Genomic DNA, 12182 nt, shown 5'->3' with positions numbered 1-12182 from the left:
CCGCCTCTATATTACTCATCTCGTTCCTATTATTAATTTCACTTTTCAACTTTGAATTTCACTCTTAAACACTCTCTAAATGAATTTTTATCGATAATTAAAAAAATAAGTGACGGTGACCTATTTTACGATAATTAATAACCAACTACGATTAAATTAAAAACAAAAATGACGATTAGAAACGTAAAACTAGTGGCGATCGTCAGCAAGTTACAAGCTTTCAGCCCTAGTTCGGTACAACCGTACAAGTACTATTCAAGATTCGCCTGTTAATAGTCTATAAATGCATGACAGCATGAGCCGTGCATTGCCATTTTTAGTTACGGGTATTTTTTCAGCATTTTAACTGCTTTGAAAATTTGAAATATTGAATTATTGTCCTATGTTCTCTTCATTTCAGTTATTGTCCTTACACCTCTTCATTTAAATTATTGTCCAACCTCAAATTATCGTTTCCGTAAAACCTTAAACCGAGAAAAAAGCCTTCCAAAAACAAAACCAAAATCAACAAACTACAACTACAATATGATGATGATGATGATGATGATGATAATGATGAAATTGGGTTCATTCATAGCCACCATAGTATTTTTGAAGGCATTTTTTATGAGCAATGCATACCGTACCATTGGAGGGAAGAAATTAACTCTTTTTATAGAGACACTTACAAAGATCATGAATTTCTTCTCGAGATACCACAATATACCCGTAGAAGAGTATGTTGGAGAAAGGTTTAGTCGAAGCGAGGCTAACACAATAATTGAAAGTTACTTGAGTGAAAAAACGTCGGAGAAGGCGGGGGATTTGAAGGCAAGTTTTGTAGAAGATGGAAAAGCCTTGATGCTTGGTTTGGATAACAATCAAGAGGTGACTAGAGCTGATCAAATGGTCCAAGCCCATTGGCTCTACCCGGCCCGGCCCACAATTTTGAAGGGCTTGGACCTTTAGTTTTGGCCCAAAAAAGCCCATGGGCCGACTTAAAAAGGCCCGAAATATTTTGGGGCCGGGTTTGGTAAGCGTTTACTAAATTTTGCTTTGGCCCGACCCATATTTATTAATTATGAATATGTTTTCTAATAAAACATATTAAAGTAGCGTTAAAGTTAGACCCAAGTTTTTACAAACTCAAGTATATTTTTTTAGATTTATAAAACAAAGTATACATAACATAAATCATATATACGAATGCATGATTAACAGATTAAGCATTCTAAAGTGGCGATGTTTGTCTTTATTTTATTTTAGAGAATTCATATCGTTTCATCATATTTTGTACAATTTTATACACTATGTATATTTTAAAAGTTGTAGAATAAAGGTATTACGCTAATTATTTCCTGTAGTAAGTCGCAAATTTTAGGGCCAAAAAAAGCCCATTTAGGCCCATAAGCCCGCATTAGGCCATAAGGGTCGGGTTTGGGCTTGCTAAATAAGCCCACGCATTTGGCCCGATCTAACCCGATCCACACAAATGGGCCGCTTTTTTTAGAAAGGCCCGGCCCATGATCACCTCTAGAGGTGACCAATGTTTTTTAGGGGGGTCGTTGTTTGGTGGACTTCTTGTAGTTACGCGCCTTCTGCCCTGGCGACGACAAGCTATGGTTACTGAATTTTTTGTCTCTACTGGTTTTTAGTGCTTCATTCAATTACTTCGTAGTTTTGTTTTATTTTAATTATTTAATTAGATGTGTTTATAGTTACCTATTTGTTGTAGTGGTGGGAATTAATACTATGTTTTTACCCATTTGTTAAATGTTACTCCATTCGTCCCAATTATTTGTTCATGTTTGTTTAAAATAATCCTCATAAAGATAAATGAATGGGACAGAAGGAGTACATAAAAGACTTGGTTTTCTCATCTCGTTATCTTTGTGCGAAGAATTAGAGGAGCAGACAGTAGAGCATCAGTCTACATATCTAATGACTGTTTTAGTGGTTCATTCAATTACTAAATTGACAATTTGTTTTATTTTAATTACTCCCTATTTGATTAGTTGTGTTCACAATTATTGTAGTTTTGTCATTAAACGTTTCAAAAAGACATGATTTAGGAGTATTATTTACTGAATTTAAGTTGACTTTGTCTACATATCTGGTGACTGTTTTAATAGTTGTTATTGCTTAGTAAATTCAACAGGTTTCCTCGACTAACCATTCACAACCGTGACAGAAAGTTTGTTATGAAAACATATGTCAATCACGTCTTAGAAAAAGGCAAATCAATTGCATTAAGAAAAGGCACAGGAAGTTATTTACCAATGTAAAGGATGATGGATCATACTATCATAGAGGTATCTTGTGGAGCCATGTTGAGTTCAAACATCCTGCTAATTTTTCTACATTAGGTATATATGCACAATTCAGTTTCACTATATTGCCTTGCGCTTATTTTTTCTCAAAAATCGAGTAGCTAACCGTCAACATAAATTGCTACATACGTAATTTGCATTATGGGTCAACTAAGAAGAACTTTACAATACCACACCCCCATGCTTTATTGATATTGTTAATGTAGGTATGCACAAAATTAGTTTCACAATATTGACTTGTGCTTATTTGTTTTGTCAAAAATCAAGCAGTTAACCGTCAACATAAATTGCTGCGTTATTTGCATTATGGGCCATCTAAGAACAACCTTACTGTGGAAATACTCAAGCTTAGTAATCTGTCATGCTATTGGTTGTTGCTCATCATCACACAGATTGATGAGCTGTCACTTGACAGGCTGTATAGTTAGTTAGAGCAAGTGAAGCTTGTATATATATACTTGTACATAGCTTACAGAATAAGTTATCAGATTGTAAACAAACACAATTACATTCAATAAAACTTCCTTTATTTACCTCTGGTGTTCATACAAGCTCAAGGTGTTCATCAATGGAGGTTAGGTCAAGTTTGACATGGTATCATTCGCTCAGGTTATGATCCTCTGTTTCTTACTTGCTTCCGCTATTATCAACTACTGCATAATTCAGTTGATTTTCTGTTTCAATTCTGCATAATTCCGTCGAATTTCAGAATTCATTCCGTCTGCATACTTCAGTCGAAGTTCAGATTTCGTTGATTTCATCATCAATTCTTTCAATCGCATTCAATTTTTCTTGCGTAATTTCTTGATTTCTTGTGATTCAACATGTCTACTCAAGATTCTACTGTTAATACTGCTGTGAATCCCTCGCCTTATGCTTTTTATGATGATCCTCTCTATGTTTCCTCCTCTGATCAACCTACAAATGGCCTTGTTGATGTGTTGTTTGATGGTCGTGACTTTATGAATTGGAAACGTGAGGTTATGCTTGCTTTAATGGCGAAAAATAAGGAAGGATTTATCACTGGAACTTGTAAAATGCCTGATCAAACTGATAAAAAGTACTATCAGTGGCTACGTTGTGATCAATTTGTCAGGAAATGGATCTTGTATTCTCTTGACAAAAGTATTCGTGATAATGTCTCTTACTGTCATTCTGCCAAACAGCTTTGGGGCGAGTTGCTTGAGCGATATGGTCAGATTAATAGCCTAGAACTGTATCAATTAAAGAAGGATTTAGGATCAATTTCTCAGGATAACACTCTTGTGATTGAGTACTACAATAGGCTGAAGAGGACATGGGAGGAAATTGACTCCATTGATCCCATTCCTCAATGTACCTGTGGTGTCTTAAACTCCTGTTCTTGCTTGTTCCTGAAGCGTCTAGTTGACAGGGAGATACAGTCTAAGATGATACAGATGCTCATGGGTCTAAACCCTAGTTATGAGACAGTTAAGAGCCACATTTTGACCATGGAGCCAATGCCTACCATTAATAGAGCATTAGGGTTGCTGCAGAAGGCAGAAAAGCAGAAAGAGATTAGTGATTCCTTGGAGACCTTAGGTGAGGCTAATGCTTATGCTAGCATAAAACAGTCTCCCTCTCAACCAGAACCTTCCTCTAAGAAACCCAAGCTAGATGATGAGGGTAAGCCCATCAAGCAATGCACTCATTGCAGGAAGAAAGGACATGAAGTCACAGAATGCTACCAGTTGCAGACTTGTCCTCTTTGCAATGTCTTTGGTCATGTTGAGTTTCAATGCTATTTAGCCAGGGGTCTTACCAAAGGACGAGCACAGTCTAGCTATGGTAGGGGAAGAGGCAGAGGTAGGTCAAACAGTTACCACAGGAAAGGTAACAATGTCTACAAAAGACCAGTTGCCAATAATGCTGATGCTACATGGGCAGGGTATGATGATTCTGAAGACATGACACCCTTTGATGATGATCATCACGGGTATTACAACTCTGCACCAGCTCACAATCAGCATACTACAGATCATGTTTCTTCTGCTCCTGACATGATTTCTGGCATGGTTGACAAAGTTGGCCATAAAGTGATGCAAGCTTTATCTGATGGGAATGCACAGTCTAATGCTGCTTTTACCATTCCATCCACCAGTTTTGCAGGTATATCTTCATCTTCTAGCACATTTTTTCAATCTGGCAAAGCACATAATAATACCTGGATAGTGGATTCTGGAGCTTCAGATCACATGACCTCTTGTGTCTCATTAGTACATGATATTGTTCATTTATCTCATCCCATAATGGTTGGTCTTCCTGATGGCAGTACTAAACTAGTCCATAAAACAGGAACAATATATTTGACTGACAAAATCACCTTATACAATGTGTTGATTATTCCTGAGTTTAAAGAAAACCTTTTATCTGTAGGAAGATTGCTTGAGCATTCTGGCCTGAAACTCATTTTCTTTGCTCATGAGTGTTGGTTTCAGGACCATTTAAGTAAGTTGATTGTGGCAAAGGCAAAGAAGCATGGCAATCTCTACTTAATAAAGGGTCAATTGCAGAATAGAAGAGGAAGTAGATACTGCAATTGTTTTACTTCTGCAAATAATGTAGTTAATGAACTTGCTGTTGATGTAATAGATCATCTTTCAAACAGTTGTACTCAGTTTTCTGATGTAAAGCTGTTGCATCAGCGGTTAGGACATAGTTCTTTTGATAAGCTGAAACATTTGCCAGGTTATCATATGCATAATGATGCCAGATTCACTTGTAATGTTTGTATGTTGGCTAAACATCATAAACTGCCTTTTGCTGTTAGTGATTCACATGCTAAAACATGTTTTGAGTTGATCCATCTTGATGTCTGGGGTCCTTATAGAGTCAGGGCACTGTCTGGTGCAAAGTCTTTTTTAACAATTGTTGATGATTATACTAGGACAACTTGGACTTTCTTGATACAGTCCAAGGAACAAGTCCCTCATCTCATCAAAAATTTTCTTTTGCATATTGAGAATCAATTTGGTGCTAAGGTAACGAGGCATGGCCTCGGCTGAGTGGGGTCACTTGCGGGAGTGACTTCACGCCCTAGTTTCGCCCTTCGTGGAACCCGCCACGAAAGGGGATGTGCACATTAATGGACAGGGTTATCGCTCACTGTGTAGAGCGGGGATTTGGTGGGTACGGCTGCGGTCCCCCATCGGCGGTGGTCCAAAGGTGGACGGTCGATATTGAGATGATGGAAATTGGTTGGTTGTGTGTGTGTGTGATTTAAGTCATCTTTTATCTTATTGTCGTTATACATATTGATTGTGTGATTAGTCGACCCGGTGTTGTTTTGCAAACTGCGGTGATCCATTCGGGGATGGTGAGCAGATATTGAGCAGGTATTGAGATGAGTACTGGGATAGCTGGGATGCCACGACATGATGATAGGAGTCTTCCGCTGTAGCCTTTAGTTTATTTACATTTCAGTTAGAACAGTCATTTTGAAATAATGTATCGTACTTTTGGTTTGGTTTTGAGGATTGTAACTATTCGCTAAACTATTTATAATAAACGTTGTTTCTTTATTGTTGTTTGATTATCATTGCCTCGGGTAACCGAGATGGTAATGTCTTCATACCTGAGTGGTCCTGGTAAGGCACTTGGAGTATGGGGGTGTTACAAATGGTATCAGAGAGACGATCCTGAAACCTGTAACCAATGAACCTAATGAACATAGGGAGTCAATTAAAATGAACCCGGGGTAAAAGTTGTAGGAGCTAGTGCAAAGGCTTGGGAGACGTCCTAAAGTCGCAGGGGTCGCCCTACAACTTTGAACCGGTCACATGGGGGAAGTGTTTGTCGAGTCGTATGTGTGTTTGGTTAGCTTGTGTACGGATGTGGTGAAATGTGTTAATTGTTGGGTGTTGAAGTAGGAAGTTGAGCATGTGAAAGAAAATGGTGATATGTGGGAATTTGTTGATGAAATGATAACATGTTGGATGATTTACAACGTGGCATTTAATAATATGATGAAATGATTTCATAGATAGTAGAAAAGATGCGTAGCATGTTTATTATGATATAATGTGGTTCATAAAGTTTAGCATGTTAGCATATGACATAACATGCGGGTAGCTCTTACGAATTAGTGTTACTCGATCGAGTGGGACTGACTCGATCGGGTGGGTTTTTGGCGATTTTGAGTCCAGAATCGAGTTTTGGGGCACTCGATCGAGTAACTAGGGGTACTCGATCGAGTAGGGGGTCACTCGATCGAGTAGCCTAGATACTCGATCGAGTAGGTAAGAGATCAGAAGGTCTGTTTGGGGTCTGAAGTTTGGGTACTCGATCGAGTACGTGGGGCACTCGATCGAGTAGCACGTTACTCGATCGAGTGTGTTTGGGAACTCGGTCGAGTGGGTTAAGGGTGGCGTGTTTTCGTGTTTTGAGGTTTAGTACGTATGTTCATGTCTACCCTTTCTTATATATGTATAGTTTCAAGATGCCGCCCAAGAGAACTGCTTTGTATGCGAGAGCCGAGCTTATGACCGTGGATGACATCGTTAAGATGTTAGAGCACCAGGATGCTCTTCCGAGACCCTAAAGAAAGTGAATGAAGACAAGAATAAGGATAAGGAGAAGGAGGTTGATCATTCAAAAATCAGCCTTTACATTGCGAGGTTTAACCCGAAAGAATACAAGGGGGGTTGGGAACCTAACCTTCTTGATAGTTAGGCCGAGAGAGATGGAGAACATCTTAGACTTGGTTCATTGTCCCGATGAGATGAGAGTGGAACAAGCCGCGTTCTATCCGAGGGAGGCAAAGTAAGTGGTGGGATTCAGTGAAAGTGAGTGCTAAGGAGATATATACAAGCCAAGGCTTACCTGCTATACCTTGGGAGGAGTTTCGTAGGGCAGTGAGGAAGGAGTTTGTACCGGAACATGTGAGGAGTAAGATGAGAGAAGAGTTTGATGGTTTTAAGATGATTCTTTGAGATGTCCGTGGTCGAGTACTACAGTCGTTCAATGAGAAGTCGAGGTATCTTTGAGGATATGGGTTTGAGTGAGGAGAATCTGGCATTGAGGTTTGAGAGGGGTTGACCCCTAAGATTATGGATAAGTTACCCGTGGGAATCCTTACGATGTTAAGGAAGCTTATGAGAGAGCCGGGAGAGCCGAGAGGTGGTGGAGATGGCTCAGGAGAGGTCAGGTGGTGAGAAGAGGAAGTCCGAGAGTGAGGGTGGTGGCCAATCGAATCACAAGAAAGGCAACCACAATCGCCTAAGGGATTTTCTTCCGGGTCCGGTTTAGTGTTGGGGCTTCCTTTGGGGCGTGGCCGTGGGAGTGTGAGTAATAGTTGGGGAGTTACCCTGCTATAGCCGTGGTGGTGTAGGCCACAAGAGACATGAGTGCACAAGTGCACCGGATCTTTCCGGAGACTCGCGCAGCTTCGCGAGCAAATGACCGGGCCGGATCATGGCCAAACCGGGGAGTCGAGTTACCGAGTGGAGGCAACCGCAACGCGGTAATTCTTATCGAAAAACACCGGCGAACAACAACAACAACAATCAAGGGTCGGTGCTAAGCCGATCGCATCAGCTAGCACCGTCCAGGGAGGTGGGCGGGAAGACCGATGGCAAGTTATTCTTGATGGAGAATAAAGCAGCTGAGGAAGATGCGCACGTTATCACCGGTACATTCCTTGTTAATGGTATTCCTACCTTTGTTTTGTTTGATTCGGGGGCTTCTCAGTCGTTTGTGTCTTCGAGTCATGTAAAACAGTTGGGTTTGAGAGTATACAAGTCCTCATTAGTGAGCAAGTTTTCATACCTTCGGGTGAGTCTGTATCGTGTGGGAGATTGTTCAGGGATGTATCTTTGATAGTTGGGCAAGTTGATTTCCCTGTAGACTTGCTAGAGTTTCCTTTTAACGGTTTTGAGATGATAGTTGGGATGGATTGGTTAGGAAAGTATAAAGCTAAGATAGACGGTCATCAAAAGAAAGTGTCTTTAAGAGGTCCTAAGGGTGTTAGTGTGTCTTATCGTGGGTTTCTGGTCAAACCCAAAGTTAAGTTGATTGCAGCTGTCACCTTGAAGTCTTATCTGAGGAAGGGATGTCCGCTGATCTTGTGCCATGTGAGAGATGATCGGATAGAGAGCCCGGCAGTTGATGAGATACCAGTGGTGGGGGAGTTTGCAGATGTTTTTCTAGAGGAGATTCCGGGGTTACCACCGAAGAGGGAGATAGATTTCACCGTTGAGTTGAAACCAGGGACGGGGCCAATCTCTAAGGCACCGTACCGTATGGGTCCTAAGGAGATGGAGGAACTTAGGAAATAGTTGGATGATCTGATAGAGAAGGGATACATTAGACCAAGTGTATCGCCGTGGGGAGCACCAGTTCTTTTCGTGAAGAAGAAAGATGGGAGTTTGCGGTTATGCATAGATTACAGGGAGCTGAACCGTGTGACGATAAAGAACAAGTATCCTTTGCCAAGGATAGATGACCTGTTTGATCAGTTGAGCGGTGCAACAATCTTTTCTAAGATTGATTTGAGGTCGGGGTACCATCAGGTGAAGATTAGAGAGGTGGACATACCAAAGACAGCTTTCACGTCAAGGTATGGCCATTATGAGTATGTGGTGATGCCGTTTGGGTTGTCTAATGCGCCGGCAGTGTTTATGGATTTGATGAATAGAATCTTCTACGCTTCTTGGACCAGTTTGTAGTGGTGTTTATCGATGATATCTTAGTCTACTCTAAGACTAAGGAGGAGCATGAGGAGCATCTGAGGATCGTATTGCAGACTTTGAGGGATCATGAGTTGTATGCTAAACTGTCCAAGTGTGAGTTCTGGTTAGAGAAAGTTGCTTTTCTGGGGCATGTAATCTCTAAAGATGGGGTAGCTGTGGATCCGGCGAAGATTGAGGCAAAGTGACAAAGTGGGAAGCACCAAGAATGTTGGCTTTGAGGTTAGGAGTTTCTTGGGTTTAGCTGGATACTACAGACGGTTCGTGAAAGATTTCTCCAAGATAGCCAGACCGATGACATCATTGATGAGGAAAGAGAACAGGTTTCGTTGGGATGAGAGTTGTGAGACGGCGTTCCAAACACTAAAGGAGCGTTTGACCACAGCTCCTGTCTTAGCATTACCTGAAGGGAGCGAGAACTTTGAGGTTTATACAGATGCCTCGAAGAATGGGCTGGGATGTGTGTTGATGCAGAATGGCAAAGTGATTGCCTATGCTTCTAGGCAATTGAAGCCTTATGAGGAGAACTACCCTACTCATGATCTGGAGTTGGGTGCAGTGGTGTTTGCTCTCAAGATTTGGAGACATTACCTTTATGGAGCAATCTTTAAGGTATTTTCTGATCACAAGAGTCTCAAGTACATCTTCACGCAGAAGGAGTTGAACATGAGACAGAGGAGGTGGATGGAGCTGATTGGCGATTACGACATGGAGATTATCTACCATGAAGGGAAGGCCAATGTTGTTGCTGATGCTTTGAGTAGGAAGAGTGTACATTCCTTGTGTACAGCTCTATCTTTGATGAGGCTGAGGGATGAGGTAGCGAGTTTAGGGATACATATGATGCGAAAGGAGATGCCATGGGTGATATGACAAAGACATCCGGAGTTTTATGATGATATTCGGGATAAGCGCTTTGGATCCTAAGATAGTGGAGTGGAGAGTCGGAGTAGAGAAAGGGACAAAGTGTCCCTTTTCTATTCATACAGATGGTAGCTTGAGGTTTGATGATAGGTGGTGTGTTCCTAATGACGAGGAGTTGAAAAAGACAATCATGACAGAGGCGCATTGCACACCATATTCGGTTCATCCAGGTGGAGACAAGCTATACAAGGATTTGAAGAAAACGTTTTGGTGGCCTGGGATGAAGAAAGAGACAAACAGTTTGTGTCCGTTGTTTGACATGCCGAGAGTTAAAGGTGAACAATGACGACCACAAGGTAAGATTCAATCTTTAGAGGTGCCTGAGTGGAAGTGGGAATCCATTTCCATGGATTTCATTGTGGGTTTGCCAAAGAGTCAACAAGGTAACAACATGATTTGGGTGATAGTGGATCGTCGACCAAGTCGACTCACTTTGTTCCAATGAAAGATACATGGACTAAGGCACAATTGGCTATGGCCTATCGAAAGAACGTGCTTAAGTTACATGGAGTCCCTAAGGACATAGTGTCTGACAGAGATGCGAGGTTTATATCGAGGTTTTGGAAGGAGTTGCAGGAATCGTTGGGAACAACTTTGAAGATGAGTACAAAGATTTCATCCCGCGACAGACGGCGATGAGAGAACAATCAAGACACTTGACGATATGTTACGAGCTTGTGTGATGGATTTTGGTGGTAGCTAGGAGCAGAGGCTGGACTTGATAGAATTTTCTTACAATAACAGTTATCACACCAAGATAGGTATGGCACCGTTTGAGGCTTTGTATGGGAGGAGGTGTAGAAGTCCAATCTGTTGGGACGATAGTCTTTGGCAAGTGGTTTTAGGACCAGAGATGGTGCATGAGATGGTGGAACAGATTAAGATGATCAGGGAACGGATGAGAGCAGCCCAGGATCGACAAAAGAGTTATGCAGATCTACATCGTCGGGACATAGAGTTTCAAGTTGGGGACAAAGTTCTTTTGAAAGTGTCTCCTATGCGTGGGGTTATGAGATTTGGGAAGAAAGGCAAGCTAAGTCAGAAGTTTATAGGGCCTTATGAGATCTTAGAGCGAGTTGGGGAAGTTGCTTATCGTCGGCTTTACCAAAATGCGTTAGAGAGAGTGCATAATGTGTTTCATGTATCGCAATTGCGGAAGTATGTGAGTGACCCGTCACATGTGTTGGAGGCAGAGAGCTTAGAGCTAGATGAGTCCTTATCATATCTGGAGGTGCCTAAGCAGATTCTAGACCGAAAGGTTAGAAAGACTAGGAGTGGTGAGACAGTTTTGCTTAAGATCCTGTGGTCTAACCACGAGACCGAGGAAGCTACATGGGAGCCAGAGGAAGCTATGAAAGAGCGTTACCCTTTCCTTTTTGATCAGGTATGTATGGTTACGGGGACGTAACCTTGTTTCTTTTAGGGGGGTAGGAGATGATCGCGAGCAGTTTTTAAGAGTTTTATACCCCTTTTATATTTTGTGTCGGGATGTTTGTCGGGATGAGTTGGGTTAGTATCATGTTTTATGTTGAATTTTGTTTGGCTTTTGAGTCGGGAATGTTGTGGGAGTACCTTTGGTTAGTAGTGGTTTGAACTTCGGGGACGAAGTTCCTTTTAAGGAGGGAAGACCGTAATACTACGTATTTATAAGTCTTGGGGTACTGTGTCCAGTAGCCCTTACTCCGTCGAGTAAGGGTAAGTTGCGAAAATAAAATAGTTTCGACTGTTGGGTACTCGATCGAGTAGTCAGGGTACTCGATCGAGTAAGGGGGTACTCGATCGAGTACCTTGGGTACTGATCGAGTGTCCTGGTTTTTACGGGAGTTTTCTCGGGTTTTGTTAATTATGCGATTAAGGTATTTAAGTATCGTCGTCATTGTTTTAAATCACTTTTACAAAACCTAAAACCCTGTTTAAGAGAGAAAGCAACAAGTTCATCTTCCTAATCGCATTCTTAGCAATTCCGGAGTTCGACGGTCGATTCTTGTCGTTTTTCGTATCGTTGAATTCCTTGCGTCGAGGGTAAGATCTACGCACCCTTTTTATTGTTTTTCCCTTGATTTGGTTAAACCCTAATTTAGAGATTGGGGGTTTTTATGTGTAGTATGTGATGTGTAGCCTCTATGTGTTATATGATAGGAGGAGGGTTCATAGAAGAGGCTTTTGACTCGGCCAGAGAGACCGTCGATTGTGTGCATACCGTAGTAGATTTCCTACTCGCATTAGTCCCATAATGGGATAT

At 41.4% G+C, this 12182-nt stretch overlaps 2 protein-coding genes across 2 annotated transcripts; both read left to right on the top strand.

The window, feature by feature from the left end:
* Positions 1–555: 555 nt before the first annotated feature.
* On the top strand, positions 556–948 carry LOC141655608 (AAA-ATPase At3g28580-like). Its single transcript, XM_074462678.1, has one exon. The coding sequence runs from the start codon at positions 556–558 to the stop codon at positions 946–948; it is 393 nt and encodes a 130-aa protein (XP_074318779.1).
* A 2185-nt stretch (positions 949–3133) lies between these two features.
* LOC141655607 (uncharacterized) lies at positions 3134–5335 on the top strand. Its single transcript, XM_074462677.1, has one exon. It carries the CDS (start codon positions 3134–3136, stop codon positions 5333–5335), a length of 2202 nt encoding a protein of 733 aa, XP_074318778.1.
* Positions 5336–12182: the final 6847 nt, after the last annotated feature.

Source organism: Silene latifolia, chromosome 5 (genome assembly GCF_048544455.1).
Source record: "Silene latifolia isolate original U9 population chromosome 5, ASM4854445v1, whole genome shotgun sequence".
NCBI classification, from domain to species: domain Eukaryota; kingdom Viridiplantae; phylum Streptophyta; class Magnoliopsida; order Caryophyllales; family Caryophyllaceae; genus Silene; species Silene latifolia.
The sequence above is the reverse complement of the archived record's forward strand: the minus strand, read 5'-3'. Positions and strand labels throughout refer to the sequence as shown.

What these genes read in the sequence shown, in the direction of transcription:
- LOC141655608 (XM_074462678.1), top strand. Translation starts at nt 556, where the DNA reads ATGAAATTGGGTTCATTCATAGCCACCATAGTATTTTTGAAGGCATTT.
- LOC141655607 (XM_074462677.1), top strand. Translation starts at nt 3,134, where the DNA reads ATGTCTACTCAAGATTCTACTGTTAATACTGCTGTGAATCCCTCGCCT.